At 37.6% G+C, this 25,585-nt stretch overlaps 1 protein-coding gene across 1 annotated transcript; it reads right to left on the bottom strand.

Annotated features, from left to right (window-relative positions):
- Positions 1 to 1,116: 1,116 nt before the first annotated feature.
- Positions 1,117 to 4,812, bottom strand: LOC131052079 (alpha-galactosidase). The gene is made up of 15 exons (XM_057986663.2): positions 4,652 to 4,812; positions 4,362 to 4,423; positions 4,179 to 4,235; positions 4,031 to 4,065; positions 3,652 to 3,755; positions 3,458 to 3,533; positions 3,074 to 3,132; positions 2,899 to 2,964; positions 2,709 to 2,792; positions 2,552 to 2,619; positions 2,357 to 2,445; positions 2,013 to 2,103; positions 1,856 to 1,905; positions 1,577 to 1,717; positions 1,117 to 1,422 (listed from the first exon to the last, which is right to left on the bottom strand). The coding sequence occupies exons 1-15, from the start codon at positions 4,750 to 4,752 to the stop codon at positions 1,327 to 1,329; spliced, it is 1,179 nt and encodes a 392-aa protein (XP_057842646.2). The 5' UTR covers positions 4,753 to 4,812; the 3' UTR covers positions 1,117 to 1,326.
- Between the last annotated feature and the right edge of the window lie 20,773 nt (positions 4,813 to 25,585).

The following is a 25,585-nucleotide window of genomic DNA, read 5'->3' as shown; positions in this document are numbered from 1 at the left end:
AACTAGATTTAATAGAGTAATTCCCATCCTTAGAAAAAGCCCACACCAATTTATCTTCGGCTTCCAATCTAAAAAACCTTAAGTTATTCAAGATCCTAAGAAGTTATTTTGTTGTTGTTGGGGGAGAAGGTTCAAACTCCATAGGGTTGAATTTCCATTTAGGTGAGGAAGAACTAGCCATATTTTTTCTCGATAGTCGAACAGATCGGGCAAAATTGCAAAGGAGTAGCTTTGAGTTGTTCAATAAGATCACATTCAATAAGATCAATATAAATATAAAGGTTACTTATCCTTGCCCATTTTAGAGCTCACAAGAAAGTCATCATAACTCTTTTTAACTATTTTTCAATCAACTAAGATTCTCTACTTATCTTGATCAATCTCAACCATCCATTCAATTTTAAATCTTCAATGTTTATATCTTTAATAAAAAATCAATAAATCAACTATGAGTTCTTCATGAAATCATAAATAAATGATTGATTTGTAGGTACACATTGCAGATTTAAGGAGCAATCGACATCTCTTCATCAACTATGATCCAAGAGCATATCCAACACATCCAAGATTTGCATTTGGTAACACTTTGCTGATTTTTTATTACATTTGTGTTCTTTGTTTGCTCTATCTAAAAAACTGCTAAATTGGAATAAGGATCTTAGATTTGAATCAATTTTCTTTCGACATTCCAAATCTAGGATATACAAGAAGTATTCAATATTTACCTCTTTTCTTTAGAAACAATCATAGAAATTAGGACGGGATCATACTCTAGATAAAATCTCTACCATAATTCCATCTTAGATGCTCAAATTAAAAGATTCAATCATCTCTATTTCATTTGCAATCTTTTATCATAATACATCAACAACCATAAGAAACGCATAACACATTTATTCATTTACTTAAACTTATTTATTCATTTAACACATTTTTTAACCAAAAGAAACGCACAATTATACCATTTTGTCTATTGAACATAATGATGCCAATTTAATAATAATTTAAATTTAAAGACATACTCAATTTCAAATTTGAATTAACTAAAAAATTACGGTGAAATGAACATCCTCCATGCGGCAAAGATACTTCTACTTACACAATTCCTCAAATGAATGGTCAGAAATGAAATACCGGTTGCTTCTAACCATTATCAATTATGGTAATCAAATTATTACAAACGTCATATTTTATTCAGCTTCTACATCTGGATGTATACCAGAGTTCTATAACAACTTCTATATCTGGATGTATACCAGAGTTTTATAACATGAAAGACCTAAGCGAAAAACATTATTTATTGAGCTTCAAACTTGTGTCTCAAGTTTAAGCAGAGATTGGTGTCAAAACATACATTTTGCAAACGTGCGAATCAACACTTGAGGTGAGACTTCCTTTTAAACTTGTTGAAAGGTACGAATGCTGCAATATCAAAGTGGACAAATAATGGCAGTCAAATTAATAAAGCCCATTATAATTAATTCAAGAGAAAGCCTAAAATATGCTTCTATCTAGATTTGGTAGATAATATTATGAAGAAGAAAAACATAACAAGGAGAGTTGCCAATAGTCTTACAGCCCACAAGTCTCTAGCTTGAACAACAGTTTTGGATGAAAGGCCAATGTCTTTCCATTTGGCAGTGATAGAGGCTGTAGAATTGCCTCTGTTCCACAAAGCTACAGTCACTCTTTTGTTAGACAGAGGCCCTGCCCATACCTGCAATTGATCAAACTGACACAAATTAGACATACAAAATCTGAGTCGAATTCAAGGCAAAAACATTGCTATCTAATTTCAGAGGATGATTGAAAGTCTTGTCTCTGTTAATCCATTAACCCACAAAAAATCTCATACCTCAAGGTCTCCTTGCTTGCTCACTTTCTTCCCCTGAACTCCTAATGAATCTGGGCCCATACATACAAAAAGGATTGGAGATGGGGGATGTAGATTGAAATCCATTCTCAAACTTGTATCCCAAAATATTTAAATTGAATTAATATGTGCAACTCACCTTGATTGACATCAATAACCTCTTTGTTTCCCAGGATCTGTAGTGTTTCCTTGCTCGCATTCCTTAAGTCAGTGGTAATGATCAAGGGTGCCTGCAAGAGATATGGATATGAACCCTTAACCACAAGATAATACAAAGGTCTTTGTCAAGGTGTCTCCTCTCACTAGTCTGGTGCTTGTATGGATGTGAAATTTGAATAGGTTTGCGTGGCCTACAGATAATAAGTTCTGCAATATTGCATGTGGCTTATGGGTACCAATACCTAATTAAACTATCGATTTCTATATTTACTAAGGAACCTCCTTCAGCTATTTATACATTAAGCAGAGGCCTGTATTTGTTACCTTCATTAAGGCCCATATGCTGAACTGTGATCTGTACTCCTCAATTGTCAAACTGGGGCCCATCCTTCCAATCTGCAATACATCAGCATCTGATTTGGATAATACAAGCACAATTTTTTTTGATATTAGTATGGATATTACAATGGAAATCGACAAAAATATCATGTCAATGGACTCATGGAGCAATTAATGTACCATTCCATCCACGGTCAGGACCTGCATAAGCAGAAAGCTCATTGTTCTGGTCAGCGACATCTAACAAGCTGCAAGAAAAGAAAAAATTATATCTTTTTCTCTGAAATTCATCCTTCTGCAAATAATGTACCGTGCATGGATGTCTTAATTGTATTACCCTTCATATGTATATCCAATTTCAGCACTCAACCAGCTATTGGCAATCTTAGGTCCTGCCTCAATATAATCTGTTAGGTTGTCCCTGTAAATCAGCATAGAAAGAGTTAGCATCATTTTCTGCTAATAAACTAGTGAGCGTCTTTTATTTTTGTTGAATACAGAGATTATTGCTTGAAAGTCCTCCTTACCAACTATCAGTGGCAAAGAATATAGGACGCCCTGTCTTTAGGAGAGCTTCACTCATGTTTTGGTACCTATTTATTTCAATACAAATTTAATACTTTTTTTAAATCAAATTCTAAATCTATTGTTGGAAAGCCTGTTGATAGAGAAAGTATGGTATATACTATAAATGTTATGTACCTTGCTCGACGGCTGGCGCCACCAATGTAGCAGGCCATATATGTCAAGTAGTCTACACCCTGCTCATTTATCAAACACCAGTTATTCTTCAGTATACCAACAACAATATGAGAAAAGACCAATTTGTTTCCCCATTATATTGCACTGAATCTTTTTCTAAGGATATACAATTTATTTTATTTTATTTTTTAAAATTCTGAATTTTTTTTACAAAAATGCTGAAATATTAGCTTGAGAAGTATAAAAATAGCTAAAGTTGTTACTGAAAGATCTCTGAAATTTATTGCATAGGACACCATATGACCCCTTAGGACAAGAGAAACCAATCTGTAATGGAACTCAATTCAGTCAATAAATGAAAAAAGGTTGTTAAGAGCGGCTTACCCATGAAGCAAATGTGTTGGCATCCTGTTGCTCATGTCCATAGGAACCTTTCATCTTTGTGGAACATGATTGTGATCTGGCAAAGGAAACCAAAAATTCAAGTCAATACTAGTTATCAGGATTTTGGTATATATGTTGTACCCAATCTATAAAATATAGAAAGGTTTTGGTTAATTCTGGCATAATATGCTCACCCTGCATCAGCATATATACCGAGTTTGAGTCCCTTAGAATGAACATAGTCTGCCAAAACCTTAATGCCAGAAGGAAATTTTTTTGCTTTAGCAACAAGATTACCCTGCCAATAAACAAGAAGGTTCTCAGTTGCTCAAAATTTTGCTTTAATTAGCGAATTATGAAGTCTAATATTACTGTACTACTAAAGAATAGTCAGGAAAATTTACATAAGCAACAAGAAGAGCTCATAACTGATTAAACTACATGAGCAAACAGAAATTTCATTAGTGGAAGCTAGCTATGGAGATAATTCTGAGTTCATTTCATCAAGTCTCAAGATTGCTATAATCTAAAGCAAGCATAATGACTTATTTATTAATTTACTTATGGCAATACCTGAGCATCCCGGTGTTTGTCAGCCCAACAGTCATCTGGTAGTTTTTGACAAAACCAATTTAACATTAGGGTCAAACACAACCCAAGGACAACTACATGCAATTACTGGTTTTCAGTCAATCAAGAGAACTAAGGTAATTTAGCTTACCTATATTTACATATTCATATCCTAACTTGGACAATCCAGTGGAAATCAGTCCATCAGCTGTATCATGCACATTTACAATGGGCCAATGTTAAAGATTCAGATCAAAATCTCTCTTATTAACTGTCCTAACACCAGTACACCAAATAAAAATGAGGTCACAACAAGTAAAAATTATAATGTCACCTGCTCCTCGAATACCATTTTCACTAATACCACTGCAGTAGAAATATCCACGACCATTCCATCTGAATACAAAAACAGTCACAACAATTTCATTAGTTTATATTTATGGGCATATATTCTTTTAACTATTTGCAGATACACCACCATCCTACAAAAATCCTCCGCATCCCTTGCTGACAGAGATGCAGTACCTTACATCTACTTAATGAAGATATGCTTATAAGAGAGAAAATAAAGAAAACAATAGTTTCTGCATCTATTTTCTAAGTATAGACAATGGAGAAATGTACCCCATTGGAGGCTTCCGGCCAAGTCCATTGTAGGTTGCATTGGCTTGAAAGCACAAACAAATACCCAAAAGTGTTACAAACAAAACAGAGACCATTTTCATGTTTTAACAATCTCCAAAGCAGAAATTAAAAAGAGACATACAGAAAGGCTTTCATATTTCCAAGGTTAATTTGCTATCCTATATATAGATTTCCAAGCGTCCACCATAGCCACTTGATTTGGGTTTTCTCTAGTTATTTTAATATATTTGTGCAAGAGATACGCTAAAAACCGCAACTGATTTTAATTACAATGGATTGACCAGTCCAAAATGTACAACGCCGACAAAACTCCACTACATCAAACATCCTAGTGAGATACGGCAGAGCATCTTCTGGGCCTTATCCAGCAAGGTGATTTTGACTGATAAAGTTGAATTTTGCAAATGTCGCTTTGATAAGCTGGATAAGGTTGTAATCTTTGTGTACAAACTATGGTTAGATCCTACTAACTATAATGGTGTCAGGTCTACATTTAAATTTACTACTAACCTCCACAAGCAATCAAGAACTTACAAATCGAATTGACCTAATAATGCATTTTCAATAAAGCCTGACCACCTAAAATATGAGAAGAAACTTACTTGGGGAGGGGTTCATATCAGTGCTGTTGTCTACTCTGTTTTCCCCTGATTATCCTTCTGTTCAACTGCTGTTACTACTGTTTTCTTTTCACCAGGCTTCTCTTACTGCTGTTTTCTTTTCACCAGGCTTCTCTTATTGTTGCTGTCTCTATCAGCAGTTTTGTAAATGATATGAGAGAAGAAATAAGTAGTCAAGAAGTGCAAATTGAATTCTCTCTCTATCAGCAGTTTTGTAAATGATATGAGAGAAGAAATAAGTAGTCAAGAAGTGCAAATTGAATTCTCTTAGTAGTGCATCTTTGATGTTAGATGTGCTCCATGACGATGAGTATGCAAGATATTAAGCTAAAATGGATGCAAATGATGGTTGGATGTGAAGATATTAAGCTAAAATGGATGCAAATGATGGTTGGATGTGAGTATGCAAACTGACATCATAACAATATGAATGCAAAAGAGTGGATAGTTAAAATGGCATTATAATGATATGAAAATGAAAGTGGATGGATTGTGAAGGAAAATGAGGGGATTAAATAGGCCAAGTTGGGAGGAGAAGAGTCATGAAAAAGAGACACTTGTCCTTGAGAAGGGAAAACGTCATGGATGGAAATGACAATTGTCCTTGAGAAAGGCAAGTGTCATGGAAAAGAATAACAAGTGTCCTTGAGGACACATGCCTATTTGAGAGAGAGACGCCCAAATAAGAAGATGCATTTCCAAATATTAGGATATTTTCAAATATTGGGATATTTAGGAATACACACATATGGGGTGGAAAAGAGGTTAAAAGTAATAAAAATATTTATTTCCAAATATTAGGATATTTCAAAATATTAGGACATTTAGGAATACACACATATGGTGTGGGAAAGAGGTTGAAAGGAATAAAAGGATTTATTTCCAAATATTAGGATATTTAGGAATGCACACATATGGGGTGGGAAAGAGGTTGGAAGGAATAAAAGGATGACTAAAACCCAAGGTTAGTTAATGGGTTAAGCTAGAGGAAGAGTTAGATGAGGGTTAAAGTTAGGAGATGTGTGAGGAAATAGAATTAATTAAATTTTATTCCATAAGGGATATTAAGAGGAAAGGACAAAAATGAATTAAATAGTCAAACTATGCATTTGATTTATTTAATAGAAGAAGGGATCAAATTTAATTAATTGATTGATTTATGATTGTCAATTAATTAATTAAAGGAGGACTATAGCATAATTAACAAAATTAATTAGCTAGGAGGAGGGAATACTAATTAATTAAATAATGTGTAATTATTTAATCTAAGAGCATTTAGGATAGCTAAATTAAATTAATTAAATTAATCAAATTTAGGTGTCTACATTTTGCCCCTCTTCATGGTGGTGCTAAAATAGCATTAGTGCGAAGACAATAAGAGACCCTTGACTTGAAGAATAGGGGGCGAGAAAATGCCCCAGGCAGATGGAGGAATAGTTAGTGATGCCCCCTCGAGAGGGTGCACGAGAAACAGAGGCCCGAATGATGTCTTGAAAGAAACATTTCCCTGGCAGACAAGATGAAAGACAACACAAAATGAAGCCTAAAAGCAAAAATAGGTGGGAAAGAGGAGTGAATGCAAATACAATGAATGATATATGCATAAAATGATCATGGAACGTGAGCACCCTTGGAAACATATTAGCATGCAACAAGCACTTATTTTGATTTAGCATTGTATGTGATGCACCAAGGTATAAGGAACCAAGGTGATTTTCAAAGCCAATGCATGGATTGATGCAACAAACAAACACAAAAAGGTTAGTTTAGCACCACACAGAGTTGTAGAGAACTTTGTGGGATACAATGCTAGAAAAACCACAAGTAGAAGATATGCCCCAATGTAACATGAGATAGTCGAGACCTCATGAGGGAGCAACATGGGGCACATCAAGAAAATACACTCAAGCAAAAAGAAACCAAGGCCATGCCCCAAGTTTCGTCAGTCATATCACACCATGATATAAAGGATCGTGACAACCACGAGGAGACAAAACAATGAAGCTCAAAGAGATAAACAAAGATAAAAAAGAATCAAAGCCAACATGAGTGCCTCAAATATCTTTTGCCAAAAAGGATGACTAACAGATGGGATTTGATATTTGTCTGACTAGAGGAAGGATACATCCTACACAAACTGATGATTGGATGAGGGATCAACGAGACTAGATGACAAAAGGGAACCTGATATGATCATGATGACAGATTCTTAAAGATAATTGTTGAAGAACAATCTTATGGGATATGATCTTGATGACACATAATCGACTGACGCAAAGGACAAGACCTAAGGACACATATGTACAAGTGGACCTAGATGGAGACACATGACCAACGGGTAAGTGCACAAAGATGGTGGTCATAAAAGTGGACACACCAAAAAAAAACATGAAAAACACCAAAATGCGCACGGGGTATTTCAAATTTAAAGAACGCCGTACGTGTTTAGGCTTGTTTTGCTGAGCCTAACCAATGATAAACTGCATGTGCGGTTTAAAACATACTAATTGCATACGTGGTTTAAAGAATACTAACCGCATACACGGTTCTATCTGTCAATAAAATGCAATTCACTTAGCATTCCATTAGGTTTTTTAGTAGGATATATACATAATTTATAACATTTAAGTATAAGTGATACTTTAAGTTATATTTTATGTATATATTGTCAGGATGTTTGAGAGTGGTTCTAGATCTCTAAGAGTTATAATGCAAATTCTAGTTTTTTGAGTATTCTTCTAAATTTCAGACTTAGTCAAATTTCAGTAATCAGCATGCTCATATCAACATTATGTCTCTCATCTCTTCCCTACATTCCCCCTCTCTCTTCCTTAACCCCTACCTTTTTGTCTCTTAGGCATCTCCCTCTCTACTTTCTTCCCTCTCTCGGGTATCTCTCCGTCTCTTTCTCATCTCCCTCACCCTCTTTCTCTCTTTCATATATCCCTCTCTTTCTCTCCCTCTCTCAAATACCTCTATCTCTCACTCTCTCCCCCTCTCTTAAGTGTCTCTCTCTCTCATTCTCTCCCTCTCCCTCCCCCTCCCTTTCTCTTCCTTTGTCAAGTATTTCTTTCCCTCTAACTCTCTTTCTCTCTCCCCCTCTCGCTCCATTTCTCTTTCTCTCAAGTCTCTCTCCTTCTCTCTATCACATCTCTGGCTATCAACCTTTATCTATCTCTCTCTCTCCTCTTCTATCAAGTTTCTCTCTCTCTCTCTCTCTCTCTCTCTCTCTCTCTCTCTCTCTCTCTCTCTCTCTCTCTCTCTCAAGTCTCTCTCCCTGTCTACCTCTATCTCTCTATCTCTCTTAAGTCTCTCTCCCTATCTACCTCTATCTCTCTATCTCACTCTCCTCCTCTGTCAAGTGTATCTCTTTCCCACTCTCTCCCTACCTCCCCACCTCCCTTTCTATTTTTCACTTAAGTCTCTCTCTTTCTCTCTCCCATTCTCTATCTTTGAAGTCTCTCCCTCTCGTCCTCGTTCTCTCTATCTCACTCTCTCCTTCTCTCAGGTGTCTCTCTCTCATTCTCTCCCTCTCCCCTCGCCCTCCCTCTCTCCCTTTCTCATTACCTCTCTTTCTCACTCTATCCCTCTCTCCCTCTCTTCGCACCTCTCTCTCTCTAGTCTCTTGTAATATCCTTCCACCCCTTCCTCCCTCTCACTCAGACTCTCTCTATCTCTCACCCTCTCTTTCTCTCTCTCACCTTTCCTCCCTTCACCTCTTAGGTCTCTCTTTCTCTCCCAATCCCTCTATCCACCTCTTAGATCTCTCTATACCTCCCCCCCCCTCTCTCTCATTTATCTCTTGTCTCTCCCTCTCAGTCTCTATCTCTCTATCTCACTCTCCTCCTCTCTTAGGTGTATCTCTCTCCCATTGCCTTCCTCTCCTCCCCCTCTCTCCCTCTCTAGGGTCAAAAGGTATTCTCAGGGGTCATATGGTATCCTAGGGATCCATGCATGTGTCCTAAGGGGTCATAGGACACCATATGACTCCTTAGGACACCATATGACCCATAACAACACATAAGAGGTCATATGGAGTCCTAAGGGATCATAAGACACCATATGACCCCTTAGCACACCATATGACCCATAATGACACCAAATGGTATCCTAAGGGGTCATAAAACACTATATGACCTCTTAGGACACCATACGACTGATAACGACACCATATGGAGTCCTAAGGGGTCAAATAGTGTCCTAAGGGGTTGTAGGAGACCATATGACCCCTTAGGACACCATATGACCCCTAATGACACCATATGGTGTCCTAAGTGGTCATAAGGTGTCCTAGGGGTCATACAACACCATAAGACACATAACAATACCATATAGTGTCCAATGGGTCATTGGACACCATATGACCCTTAGAACGCAATACAACCCCTAACAACATCTAAGGGGTCATAGGACACTATATGATCCCTTAGAATACCATAGGACCTATAATGATGCCAAATAGTGTCCTAAGGGGTCATCGAACACCATATGACCCTTTTGGGCACCATATGGTGGTGTTATGGGTCATATGGTATCTTGAGGGGTCATATGGCATCCTAGGACCCCTTAGGAAACCATATGATGTCATTATGGGTCGTATGGTGTGCTAAGGGGTCCTATGGTGTCCTAAGGGGTCATAGGACACCATATGACCTCTTAGGAAACAATATGACCTCTAATGACACCTAAGGGGTCATATGGTGTCTTAGGAGATCATAGAATACCATATGGCCCTTTAGGACACCATACGACCCATAATGACACCATATGTAGTCCTAAGGGATCATATGGTGTCCTAAGGGATCATAGAACACCATATGACCCGTTAGAACACCATATGACCTATAACGATAGGTAAGAGGTCATATGGAGTCCTAAGGGGTTATAAGACATCATATGACCCCTTAGCACACCATACAACCCATAATGACACCAAATTGTGTCCTAAGGGGTCATAAAACACTATATGACCTCTTAGGACACCATACGACCCATAATGACACCATATGGAGTCCTAAGGGGTCAAATAGTGTCCTAAGGGGTTGTAGGAGACCATATGACCCCTAATGATAGCATATGGTGTCCTAAGTGGTCATAAGGTGTCCTAGGGGTCATACGATAACATAAGACACATAACGATACCATATGGTGTCCTAATGGCTCATAGGACACCATATGACCCTTAGAACACAATACGATCCCTAACATTATCTAAGGGGTCATATGGTATCCTAAGGGGTCATATGACATTATATGATCCATCAGAACACCATAGGACCTATAATGATACCAAATAGTATCCTAAGGGGTCATAGAACACCATATGACCCTTTAGGGCACCATATGGTGTTGTTATGGATCGTATGGTATCTTGAGGGGTCATATGGCATCCTATGACCCCTTAGGACACCATATGATGTCATTATGGGTTGTATGGTGTGTTAAGGGATCATATGGTGTCCTAAGGGTTCATAGGACACCATATGACCTCTTAGGAAACAATATGACATCTAATGACACCTAAGGGATCATATGGTGTCCTAAGAGGTCATAGAATACCATATGACCCTTTAGGACACCATATGACCCATAACGACACCATATGGAGTCCTAAGGGATCATATGGTGTCCTAAGGGATCATAGAACACCATATGACCCGTTAGGACACCATGTGACCCATAACAACATGTAAGAGGTCATATGGAGTCCTAAGGGGTCATAAGACACCATATGACCCCTTAGCACACCATACAACCCATAATGACACCAAATCGTATCCTAAGGGATCATAAAACACTATATGACCTCTTAGGACACCATACGACCCATAATGACACCATATGGAGTCCTAAGGGATCAAATAGTGTCCTAAGGGGTCGTAGGAGACCATATGACCCCTTAGGACACCATATGACCCCTAATGACACCATATGGTGTCCTAAGTGGTCATAAGGTGTCCTAGGGGTCATATGATAACATAAGACACATAACGATACCATATGGTGTCCTAATGGGTCATAGGAGACCATATGACCCTTAGAACACTATACGACCCCTAACAACATCTAAGGGGTCATAGGACACTATATGACCCCTTAGCACACCATGGGACCTATAATGATGCCAAATAGTGTCCTAAGGGGTCATAAAACACCAAATGACCCTTTAGGACACCATATGGTGTTGTTATGGTTGTATGGTGTCTTGAGGGGTCATATGGCATCCTATGACCCCTTAGGACACCATATGGTGTCGTTATGGGTCGTATGGTGTGTTAAGGGGTCATATGGTGTCCTAAGGGGTCATAGGACACCATATGACCTCTTAGAAAACAATATGACCTCTAACGACATGTAAGGGATCATATGGTATCCTAAGGGGTCATAATACCATATGACCCTTTAGGACACCATATGACCCATAACGACACCTTGCACGCACTTGAGAGAGAGAGAGAGAGAGAGAGAGAGAGAGAGAGAGAGAGAGAGAGAGAGAGAGAGAGAGAGAGAGAGAGAGAGAGAGAGAGAGAGAGGCACCTTGTACGCACTTGAGAGGGGAGAGAGGGAGACAATACACATACATACACACATGTGTATATATATTTAATATATTATATATTATTATATACATATATATAAATATTATATATTTTTTATTTTTTATATTATATATAAATTATATATTATATGTATATACACATATTATATATATATACAATAGCATATTATACACTCCCAAAATTAAAAAAAACTTAGCCCGTACGCGCTATTTATAGTAAAAATAGCGCGTACACGCTTTTTATAGTACAAATAGCGCGTACGTGCTTTTTATAGTAAAAATAGCTCGTACACACTTTTTATAGTAAAAATAGAGCGTACATGCTTTTTATAGTTAAGATAGAATGTATGCTCTTCTTACACCATAAGTACCTCGTACACGCTTTTTATACCATAGGTACCCTGTACACGCTTTTGTCTCTTTAGACTTGGAAATAGGCCTGGATGACAAAGCTACGGTTTGGAAGTTTTATTTCCCTCCATTTCCCTCCTTTTTGCTGTGTTTTATTTTATCAAATTGGTTTCTCGACTTTGTCATCATCAGGTTTACACATCAACAAGTGGGTATTTCTAAAATTTCCACCATATTTTCACCCATCTTCTGAGCTTTCTAACCATATAATTTTTTTAAAATTTGGTCAACAATAACATATTATTATTGAATTTCTTTTACCAATGTCCCCATAGTTCTCACAGACATACGTGCACCATTTTTTTAATAACTTTTGATATAATTATCCAAATTTTTAAAAAATTATATATTATTGTAGTGAACTTGATTCTTTGCAAAAAAAAATTTTAAAAATTTGCATTCTCGATTTTTTTAGTGCAACTTATGCTTCGTGCACGAACAGGTACCTAATTTTCAGGATGTTCTCTATCGGAAAAATCATTTAAAAAGAAAAATACTCAACAAAAAATTACAAAAAAATACACATCTTCTAGTGCTCACTCTTAACTATCTTTCTGCCAAAGGATTTGTCAAAATACTAAATCTAAATATGACTTCTTTGATGCGCACGTCAGACACTATGTTATGTTTTTTTGAAAAAATCAGGGTCTGTTTTTTGTGCGCGAAGGATTTGACCCCCTTAATCTTATCCAATTTTGAAAAAGTTTAGTAGTTTGGAAACTAGATTCAGAGTACCACAATATTTGTTCTTTGATTATCTTCATATCTTGAGTGGATGACTTTCAAATTTTGCCTCCAAGTTCAGGTTCACCTGATTTCAGAAAAAAAGTGTCCACTTATACCCCCCTTTTTGACCACCATCTTTATGCACTTACCCCAACACTATGTATGAGACACTATTTAAAAGATGTCCAAGATCTATGGATGATGGATGAGGACCCAGGAAAAAACATGATGTTTACCTAGTCAAGTTGAAAAGCCATGATGGATTGATGATTGATGGGGTGTTGTTGATGTGGGAGCGATATATCCTAAAACAACACCAGGATTCGATTGATTGTGGATGGAGTGATGTTGATGTGGGAATGATATATCCCAGATTAACACAAGGATTGGGAATTATGCATCTTGATGATGATTTGATTGTGATCAAGGTTTGCAGCAAGGCTGAGAAAAATACCATGGATGTGATTGGATGATTTGATTGGGTGTTGTTGATGTGAGAATGATATATCCGAAAACAACAATAGGATTGGATTGATGGTGGATAAAGTGTTGTTGATGTGGGAACGATATATCCTAAAACAACACAAGGATTGGGAAGGATGCATCCCAATGATGATGATTGGATTGTGATCAAGGCTTATAGAAAGGTTGGGAACAATACCAAGGATGTGAATGGATCAGTTGATTGGTGTTTTCTTTTAGATAGCTGAAGGAGATGGATAGGATTGGTCTATGATGGTGGATTGCAAGGAGTAGATGGATTAATTAGAGGGATGGCATTGGATTGTGTGGGGGTAGCCTAGATCTAGATACCAATGAGAAGGGATGTAAGAGGTTATGGAATGATATGATAGGAGGGATGAAAGGATGGAGGATAGGATGAAAAATATTTAGCGACAGAAGCATTATGGATGGGGTTGGGAGATGAAAAGATGAGGGATCAATGGATGGAGGTAGATGAGGATTGGAAGAGGATTAGGTTATAAATGAAGGGATGGAGGAAGTGGGAGATAAGGATTGGTGGATGGAGTGGATGAGCGAATAGACGGTGGGTGTGAAGACATGGAGGAATTGGGAGATAAAGGTTTTGTGGATGGATGGATATGATAAGATGACTAGCAAGAGGATAAGAATTTGAGGGAAGTGGACGGAAGATAGGGTGATGGGTGGATAAGGAATATGAGGTATGTGAAAGGATGACATCGAAGGGAGGAAGGATGGGTGGATAGGAAGGTGAATGAAAGAACAACATGATGGGGGAATGAAGACCAATAGGTTTCCAAAGCATGTACACATGGTGGCCTTTTTTGTTTATCAAGATCCAAAGGAGGATGGAGGAAGTGAAATGGATAGGATATGATGGGTATAGTAGGTATATGAGATGGGGGAGGTGATGGCTAGATAGTTAGAAAAATTTCTCCCAAGTGTGGAGATAAAAAGGATGAAGGGAATTACACATGATGCATGTTTACCAGGTTTTCATCATGGTACTTGTCCAAGGTGCCTGCTTGCCAATTTTTTACCATTGGATGGATTTTTCTCTTTCTGTTTTTTCTTTTCCTTTTTCTTTTTCTATTTTTCATTTTTTTGGGGCGGGGAGGAAATTTATGGATGGATATGGATCAGAATAAATGTATTTGGAGGATAGGTGATAAGGGAAATGGATGGAGGACTCAAGCATCAATTTTCATATCAAGGTAATAGTAGCCCATTTGAAGTGCTCACTAGATGTTGGTACAACTTTATTAAGAATGAGTGGATTATCCAAAGGCTTGGATTAGATGATTTGGATGGGGAATGTATGCGGTGTAAGGGATATGGTAGTTGTAAGTGTTTAGATGGAATGGGGGAAAGTGACTGTGATGGGGGGATGTGGGATGAGTGGAGGAGGAATGGAGGGAGCATGTGGATATGATAGAGGAGTAATGATAGGTAGCTTTGGGACATAGGGACCAAAAATAGATTTAGGAGATGGAGGGAAAATATGTTTAGCTTGTGGACTAGCAACTTTGGATGCCACTGGAGATTTTTATTTTGGATGCATTGCTTCTTTTTTATTTGGGATCCATATTGTGTTTGCTTTTTCTTTAGTGGGCCTATGTGGCCTTTGGGATTTATTGCATTGTTTTATTAGATCTTTGTTTGTTTAAGCATGTCTTTTTTAGTGGACATGGTCATATTTATATTATTGTGGATGTTTAGCTTTATGCATTTGTGATTTGGCATCCAAACTATTAATAGTAGCTTTGGAAGGAGTGTGCAAAGGTGGAGGAGAAGGAGGGTATATGGTTGGAGTGATGGATGTAGGATGTTAGATGGAATGTGGGGATATGTGCCTTTGTTGATCTTGATTGGGAATGAAAGGAGTAGGATGTTTATGATAATTGATGGGGACAAGAGATCTGTGTATGGGGGGTTGAGTAGGGTAAGATGGAGGATGGGGTTTTGGGATATAAGGGCCCAAAATGGAATTAGCATGTGGGGGATATGTGATGGTGGACTTTGGGATATAGGGACCCAAAATGTATTTAAAGGATGAAGGAGGGAGATAGATGGTTAATTTAGCTTTATATGATGGAGGAGGGGGGTGGCGATAAATGGTTTGGATGAATTATGGGAAGATGGGATAGTAAGTCTGGAAACACACTTGGATTTTGCATTAGTTGTACCAACATTTTTGGATGAAGTTCCTTGAGATATATAACAAAGACCATGAGACCCTCGATGTGATTTGACATGGATGGGCTCCAAAGTACATTTTTCATGTAGGCCTAACCCTTTACCTTGATAGTTCATTTTTTCTGAGCAGTTTATCTAAAACAAGATACTTGTTCTCTAGGTAACAAGATGCGAGTCCTTTATCAGATGGAGAAGGATGGGTGGTGAACATGAGGTCTTCTTTTGCTTCAAGTGAAGTGCCATGGATGAATGTAAGTGAACCAAGAGGGTAATAGAAATGGGATGGTTTGTATGGGAGGCAACAAGATAGCATGCAATGGGTTTGATAGGATAGGAGGATCTTGACTTGAATGAGGGGATAATAAGGTCTCTTGAGACGGAGTAGATGGAATGGTAGGAACTTGATTTGGATCAATAAATATATCAACATGGTCTGGAACAAGATCTTGGTGTGATGGAATTAGTGTGGATGAAAGGATGGGAGGTTCTTCAATAGGGGTAGATGGATTGGATGGAAGGATCATTGGGTTGAATTTGAATGATGGTAGGAGTAGGAGATGGGGATTGTTGTTGTATAATATTAATGGATGAGAGGGTTTTGATGGTTTTAGGAAGTGGGAAAGGAATGATAGGTGTGAGAGGTGGAAGGGAAGTTGCAGAAATGGAGGAGGGAATGGAGGGTGGTGGACTAAGGTGGGATGGAGTGTATGATGGTGAACTAAGTTAGGATGGGGTGGATGAAGGTGTTTTGGTTTATGATGGAGTGGAAGATGATGAATTGAGATAAGATGGAGTGGGTGGCGGTGGATTAAGGTATGATGGGATGGATGAAGGTGTTTTGGTGTATGATGGAGTAGAAGATGGTCGACTAAGATAGGATGAAGTGGATGGTGGGTTGAGATAGGATAAATTGGATGGTGGTGGATTGAGGTAAGATGAGGTTGATGGTGGGTTTAGATGGGATGAAGTGGATTGTGGTGGATTGAGGTAGGATGAAGTGGGTGGTGGGTTGAGATAGGATGAAGTGGATGGTGGTGGATTGAGGTAGGATGGTGGGTTGAGATATGATGAAGTGGATGGTGTTGGATTGAGGTAGGATGAAGGATTAGGATTGGATGGAATCTTTAGGTAGGATGAAGTTGATGGTGGGTTGAGATAGGATGAAGTATATGGTTGGTTAAGATAGGATGAAGTGGATGGTGGACTAAGATAGGATGAAGTGGATGGTGGCGGATTGAGGTAAGATGAAGGATTAGGATTGGATGGAGGATTGAGGTAGGATTAAGGATTAGGATTGGATCGAGGATTGGGGTGGGATTAAGTGGATCATGTTGGATTGAGGTAGGATGGAGGATTAGGATTGGATGGTGTATTGAGGTAGGATGGAGGATTAGGATCGGATGGAGGATTGAGGTAGGATGAAGTGGATGGTGGGTTGAGATAGGATGAAGTGGATGGTGGTGGATTGAGGTAGGATAGGATGAAGTGGATGGTGGTGAATTGAGGTAGGATGAAATGAATGGTGTTGGATTGAGGTAGGATGGAGTGGATGGTGCTGGATTGACGTAGGATGGGGGTTTAGGATTGGTTGGAGGATTGAAGTAGCATGAAGGATTAGGATTGGATGCATGATTAGGATTGGATGGAGACTTAAGGTAGGATGAAGTGTTAGGATTGGATGGATAATTGAGGTAGGATGAAGTGGATGGTGTTGGATTGAGATAGGATGAGAGATTAGGATTGGATGGAGGATTAGGATTATAGATTGTGTAATGGATTTGGGGATAATGAGATGGTGCATTTGGATTTTGGATGTAAGTGGTAGTGTTGTTATGAAAATATGGAGGTTGGGATAGGTTCATGGGAGAAGATGGAGGCATGGACATTACATATGAGGGATACGTGGATGTAATATATGAGGGAATTATGGGTGGAGGACTTAATGGATTTCCCTTGTCAAAGGTTTGATAATGATTATGATTGGATGTGCATGGAGGAATGGTAGGGTAGCTAGGATGAATAGATGGATTTTGGTATCTGACACTTGGTGCAAGCTTGCTGAGGATGAGGGCATCAAGGTTTTCAATTTCATATTCATCTCGATCAACAAGACTATCATCATCATCATCAGAATAGGATGAAGTGGAAGAAAATGAAGGATGAACAAACTCATCATAATAAAATTATGACATGATGATTAGTGGATGAGCTAGATAGATGAAAGATGAAAATGGACAACAGACTAAATCTCAAAATAGGATGAATGATAACCTCAGACTAGGATGGGGGACTAACTTTGAGGAAGTTGGAAAAATGATGAAGTTTGATGTTTGATTTTGGATGTTTGATATTTGGATTGATTACTTAGGAGGAAGGTAATGAAAACATGACTCTAGTAGAAATGATGATGGATGAAAAATGATGATTATGATGGTGCAAATTTGGATGATAATGGTGACTAAGTTGATGACTTGAAATTGGGGTGATAAAAGTGACAATGCAAATTGAGACTTTGGTAGATGATAATGACAATGCTAAAAAGATCTGACACCAAGCTTGGGCAAGAACAGGCCCAGTTGAAGATAGAATTTCAATAGCACAATGAGACAATAAGGAGCAAACCCACTAGAGAACAGTAATGAATAAGGCTAGGTGAAATGTGATATTTGACGACTTAGACTAATTTTGGCAAAAGATTGTTTGCGACACAAGCATACAAGTATGATAAAAGCATGAACAATCATGTACGTCCTAGGTTGGTCAAATGATATTACTTGTTGAATCCCCTTGCCTAGAATACCACATTTAGTTGTATTGATAGAATTTTTGTAGCACTGGCTCCACTCCATTACACACACTTACTTAGGCATGCCAAGCTTCAAATTTCTAAGGACCCGAAGATCCCGATAAATTTACTATCACAAGTTGAAAGATACATGAGAGGTTTCTTTAGTATGCATGTATCACAACACTTGAGTCAACAAGTAGAAGGTTTTTGGAAACTAAAAACAATTTGGTTTATAGTGGGGGAACTTTTGGTGTAATCTAACAGTTATACATGTGGTGGCTACCTCATTTAAGAGATATCTCAGCCTATAGAACACAGGTTTTTACGCATCTTCCACACAAGCACTAGGGTTTTTTTACTTTCATCAAGACCACAAAGATATTTGTGTATAGATACTAAGGGAAAGCATCAGTATAACACAACAAAACCAGTTGATTTATGGATTTTAAAAAAATACAAATATTTATATAGCGAACCATAAGAAAGTACCACTTGGGTCATTCCCTCTCACCCGACCTTATCAGCTACTCAGGAGACAAGCCCTCTTACCTACTAAAGTAAATGTGAGCATCGCTAAGAATTTTCTCTTGCACCCAGAACCACGAGAGCCAAGGGAGAGGATAATGTGTGTTAGCAGTAGGTCCACTCTACATATGCACAAACGTGCCAAACACGGAAAACATGGTTGTTCTTTCCTTTATAAAATTGAAGTGTGCTACTAAATTAAGCAAAAGACACAATGCAAAATTTGAAAGAAATTATTTAAAGGAGAGATATATTTTCGTAAAAACCACCCCTGTTTAGCAGTCTTACAACAAACTTGTTAATGTTTAAAGTTGTGAGGTCTTCAATAAGCAATGGAGTTGTACTAACGTTAGAAAAAATCGAATCAAACAACAAACATTAGCAGGTTAGAAACAAACTGAGAAAAATTAAATTCAAGAAAATGACAAAAAATTAAAAAACATAGAGAATTCCCGTCACCTCACAAATGAATCCTACTATTTCTAAAAATTGAATTTGAGATGAAACAGATTTCCACCGAAGCTTAAATCCGCCTATATTCTCATGTTTTTGCCTGCAGGTGTAAAACATCTACAATATAACACACTAAAACAATTAAAAAATGTGAGATGGACCCGTGAATTGGATCCCACCAGGCGTTCCAAAAATGTGTAATTAAAAATGTGAGTGTGAATAAAATGATTGAAATAATAAGTGTAGCGTTGTAAATTGTACACCCTTGCTAGGGTGGTACAATTCCACGCTTGGTTTAACACCCGCCTTAGTGTGTTTTGCATCTTACATTTCTAATCCCTTTTAAGTATTTAATTAAACAATTTAATTAAATCTAAATCCATATTTCATCACTGCACACATTATAAAGTTGGGCCCTTTACCCTAAGCGTGCCCCTTTTCATCTTATTCCTTCTATTAATCATTAAATCATAAGCCCTAATTATGTCCTATTTTGATCTTAAGGCTCGATTTCGCATATCAAAAATCTCAAAATCAATTGTAACTTTGGGATCCTCTCTAATATCATCATATCCAATGGCTCTAAAAATTTGGTGAAAAGTTGGTCAGACCATGTGCAAGTGAAACACGGTCCCCGACATTTTTCCCAAAATTTTGAGAGCATAATTCTATGATATTATAATGCTTAACCCCAAAATATTGGTGGGAAATTCAAATCCTAGGTCAGCCTAAAGATGAAATTAAGATCTAGGGTTTCATACATAAGATCTCTCTTTCTTCATTTGAAGGCATCTAATCGAATCTAGGAAAAAGCTTTTGGAGCAATTACAAGGAGCCTTCTATGTAGCAAAAGAGAAGATATTTGGAGTCTTCAACAACATTCAACAACACCTATCAAGCATTCATCAACCATTATTTCATCAATTGGGTGCTTTTGAAGATATAGGAAAGCAATAGGAGATAATCGACTGAAGATTGGCTTGTACCTCTACCTTGGGGTTGGGTATGGTTTCATGTTATTTCTATGCCTTTGTATGAGCTTCATTACATCAATTTGATTTAAATTCATGCAAAATATCACTTTGCATCTTGATTTAGAGCTTTTACTTTGTCAATTACAAGCAATTAGGGTTTACTCTTTAGGGTTGCTCTAGATTGTTTACTCTCATCCTAGGATCTTGCAGACACACACGGTTCTTGCACACACCATTTTACTATACAAATCGGTTATTTGTTGAGGTAGAAATCACCAAAATAGGGGTTTTACTAAGGCAAAACCCCATATAGCCACCCCAAAACCCTATTTTTAGCTACAAGTACAGATTCGGGATCTGAGTGTAGTTGCACCCTTCAAGACCGACAGAGTGCTCAAAGATTGTTCCAAGGGTCTAATTTGGTCAAAAATACCTAGGATAGGGGTGTGGCACTCTGGTCCTACCCAAGATGGGGGCGTGGTGCCCTGTTCCTCCTTGTTTTCAGCAGAGTTTGGCAGATCAACAGTTTAGAATCCAGAGATCTCAATCTGTCAGGTACAACTTCCAGTCCGTAGAATCAGGACAAGGGCGTAGCACTCTGGTCCCATAAATTTTTTATTAGATTTCTAATATAGGTGGGCATCTGAATGTGTCTCTTAATCTGTACTTTGCAATAGTATATCAATTATTCTCAATTCTGCATTTCCAGATTAGGGTTGTTTATGCATGCTTGTATTCTAGTTTAAATCATTCAAATCTGCACTTTTGCATCGCTTCTTCCTCTCATTTACAGCAAAGGAATAGAAACTCTAAGAGGTAATCCTTAGGTCTCTCTTCCTCACAAGAAGTAGCCAAAGTTTTTTACCTCCCTAGGCTCTTTCGTATTCCACAGTCTGTACATGAGAGTGCGATTAGAGCTTGTTTGCTTAGTCTCACTTTTCCCCCTACACATTTTGGTGAACTCGACATGAACCCAATCTCATTTTCATTACATTGCATCATTAGATCTAGATTTAGTATCTTTTCATTTTTGTAAACATAAAATTCCAAAAAAAGTGAAAAGTTCATAAAAAAAAAAGAGAGGTTTCCCTTTATTTGCTTGCATTGTGTGTTTAAATTTCATTCAATTTCTGTTTCAAAATGTCATATTTTTATTTGTAAGATGTTCATGCTTTTGATGATGTATGCAATTATGTTGGTTATGATTTTAGTAAGGATGAATTAGATGAAGCTCTAGATGAGTTTTTTGAAACCTAAACCTTCTAAACCCTCATTTTGCCAAAAACTAATCAACCTTGTTACTATTCCATTTCATGGTGATGAGAAAGATAAGTTGAATGATTCCTCTCATGGGTACATTCCTATCAACTCCTCCACTAGATCTAGAAAAATTGTTTCCTATAACAATTCCCTTTATGAGGATATGTCTCCCTTTGAGTCAAAAGATAAACCTTTCAATCGATATGGCCATGCTTTGTTGGATGATGCCCTTGATGACTTTATGTCTTTGCCTAAATCTTCAAACAAGAAAAATACATCTAAAAGGTTAATCAACATGATAAATGTGAATGAACATATCATGCCTCTTTTTGTAGTCCAAGGTGCTTATCCTTCCTCAACCTCACAACTTCCCAATCAACTTCTTTTCACTATTCAAGGTGGATATAGTCATGATTTATTTAGTACTCCTAACAAACCTGTCATTACTATGCAAGGAGGAAATCCCACCAAGAGTCCTTATAGTTATGCTAAACAACTAACAAAGGAGAGTCATCATGAAGTTTCCCACACTTATAACACAAGAAACAATAGGCAACTGAATCCTCCTCTGGTTATTCCCACTTCTCTTCCCAATCGTCAACCTATTCTTCCTCAAGAGCTCACATTTTACAAATTCTTGGTAAGGAATATGATCTTATTGAACAACTCAAATCTTTTCTTGCCAAGATATCCCTTTGGGACTTGATTCAAACTTCTTCAACCCATCATGGAATGTTACGAGATGCCTTGAAAACCTTGAACGTCCCACCCGCAATGACATTCAATAATATGGCTTCCTTGATTGATTTTATCACATCTCCTAAGGCCCAAATTGTGTTTACCCAAAATGAATTACCCACTAGTGAGATCCAACATCAATATGATCCTTTAATGATTGTGGTTATCATGAACGATAGTGCAATAAGATGAACACTAGTGGACAATGGTTTTGGCCTTAATATTTGTAGCATTAACTTGTTGCATAAAATTAATGTTGATACATCTCTCATTAAGCTTGATTCTCTCACTATCTAAGGCTTTGATAATGTTGCCAAATCTTCATTAGGTATCATCACCTTACTTGTTAAGGTAGGTGATGTTACTTTGTCCACACCTATTCATGGACCATGCCTAAAAATCTAACATATAACTTGTTATTAGGGAGACCTTGGATTCATAGCATGCAAGTTGTCCCCTCTACATTGCATAGGCAAGTTAAATTCATTCACAACAATAAGACATATACCTCGCTAGGTGATACCAATCTCCGAGTTTGTCTCCAAACATCAACATCCAAATCCTCTTCAACTGATTCTTCCCCAACTATCTTAGATGATTCTTCCAAAGATTCTACTCCTACTAGTGTGTCTATTTCCTCAAGTCTATCTCCTACCTCTGGTTAATCTCCGAGTGATTCCTCAAATGAACCTAAGGTTCCTAAAGAAAAGCCTTCTCAACCTGGTTCTACCACTAAAGATGTATTTTCTCCTAAAGATATTCTTGCAGAAGACGATTGGGGATCCCTTGACTTTAATCCTACTTTCATAGGAGAATATAAAATTCCCCTTAGAGAACCCAAGGTCAAAAAGAAGAAAGAAGAAGAAGAACCTAAAAAGCAATCTACTTTATTTGGGCCATTGAGTAATAACTTTGTGGCAGCTTCTCAGACTTCGTCTCCCTTAGTTTCTGATCTAGGGGATTTGGATCCTTCACTTTATGAGAATCCTCCTCTTTCAGAAATGGCTAACCTTTATGGTCCTGGTTTTTACCTCCTACCTAGGTGTGGATATAATGGTAATGGTTGCGGTGCCCAAAAACAAGGGATAAAGGTTCCCTTGGAAAATAAATTTCGTGACACAACATTTGGACTTGGCTATGATCCTTTTGAGCATACTAAAGCTTTTAAGAAACCATCTATTAGTGTTAATGTCATTGCTACTTCTCTTTCACTAAAATATCCAGAGTATATTGACTATGACTCTTCTAGTGTCTTTTCTTTGGATGTTTTTCCCACTGATGATTCCTTAGCTGAATTCCTAGGAGTCTATGACAATGTTCCTCATTATCATCATAATCATGGTCTTCCCTATTGTTTGAATACAAAAGCTTACTTTGGGAAAGAAATAAATAACAATGAGATAGTTAAAGAATTTTCTCAGTTGAAATACACTCTTCAACAAAGTAATCTCCTCATAAGTGACACTATTGATATCTGGATGGATCCTTGTATCGAAGATAAAGTTATTAAGATAGGGAAATGCTTGGATGAAGAAGAACAAAAACAATATTCTGAATTGTTGCATGAATTCCCTGAAATATTTGCTTGGATATATTTTGATATGCTTGGTATTGATCCTAATATTTTCACTCATAACATTGTCTCGGTTCTTGATGATAAACCTGTGAAACAAAAGATTCGAAAGATGAATCCTAAGGTAGAATTGCTTGTTAAGGCTGAGATTGAAAATTTATTGGATGCGGGATTCATCCGTCCTATCGATTATTACACATGGATTTCAAACATTGTGGTTGTGGCTAAATCTGATAACAAGATTGGGATGTGTACTGATTTTCGAGATCTTAATAAAGCTTCTTTGAAGGATGATTTCCCTCTTCCAAATATCGATTTGATAGTGGATTGTGTAGCAGGTCATGCTTTGTTATCCTTCATACATGGTTTCTCAGGATATAATCAAATCTTCATTAACCCTCAAGATCAATTCAAAACTGCTTTCACCTTCCCTTGGGGCATGTTTTGCTGGGTTATGATGCCTTTTGGGTTGAAAAATGCAAGTGCTACCTATCAACGTGCTATGACCCTCATCTTCCATGATTACATGCATAAAATCTTAGAAAATTACATTGATGACATCTTAGCTAAATCCATCCTTCAAATAGATCTTGTTAAGATCCTTCATCAAGTCTTTGAGAGAATTTGCAAGTACAACATGCGCTTGAATCCTTGAAAGTGTGTTTTCGGTGTGGATAATGGAAAACTATTAGGATTCATAGTTTTGCATCATGGAATCGAGGTGGATACGAAGAAAATAGATGCCATTGTCAATATGCTGCCTCCTAAAAATATTTCCCAACTAAAAATTTTACAAGGAAAAATTCAAGTTATTCATAGGTTTGTTTCTCAACTTGCGGATCGTACCTTTCCTTTTACTCAATTTCTTAAAAAGAACATCACCTTTTAATGGAATGAGGATTGTTGTCAAGCGTTTGAAGACTTAAAAACATATTTGGCCAATCCTCCTATTCTCCAACCTGCTAATCCTTCTAAACCCTTTCTTTTATACACAGTTGCCTGCCTTCATGTTCTTGCGGCCTTATTAGCACAATGTGATAAGGATGGTAGAGAATGTATAGTTTACTATATAAGTCGTACTCTGCTCGATTACGAAGTTCGATATTCTGCAATCCTCCTATTCTCCAACCTGCTAATCCTTCTAAACCCTTTCTTTTATACACAGTTGCCTCCCTTCATGTTCTTGCGGCCTTATTGGCACAATGTGATAAGGATGGTAGAGAATGTACAGTTTACTATATAAGTCGCACTCTGCTCGATTACGAAGTTTGATATTCTGCAATAGAAAGATAGTGCCTCGCTTTAGTCTTTGCAACCCAGAAATTAAGGCATTATCTTTTGAATGCTGAAGTCCATGTTATCGTTAAATTTGATCCACTAAAACATCTTTTCTCCAAAACTGATCTTTCAGGATGCTTAGCCAAGTGGGTTATGATGTTGACCTATTTTGACCTTAAGTTTGTCTCGTAGAAGGCAATAAAGGGTCAAGCGTTGATCGACCACTTAGTTGAGGCTCCCTCACCCTTCTCCCTACCTAGCCCAGAGTCTTTTCTCGATGAATGCATTCTCTCTATTGAGGTTGATGAGACTTGGGAGTTATATTTTGA

This window comes from Cryptomeria japonica, chromosome 7 (genome assembly GCF_030272615.1).
Source record: "Cryptomeria japonica chromosome 7, Sugi_1.0, whole genome shotgun sequence".
Lineage (NCBI taxonomy): Eukaryota > Viridiplantae > Streptophyta > Pinopsida > Cupressales > Cupressaceae > Cryptomeria > Cryptomeria japonica.
Note: the sequence above shows the minus strand (reverse complement) of the source record. Positions and strands in the feature narration are given on the sequence as shown.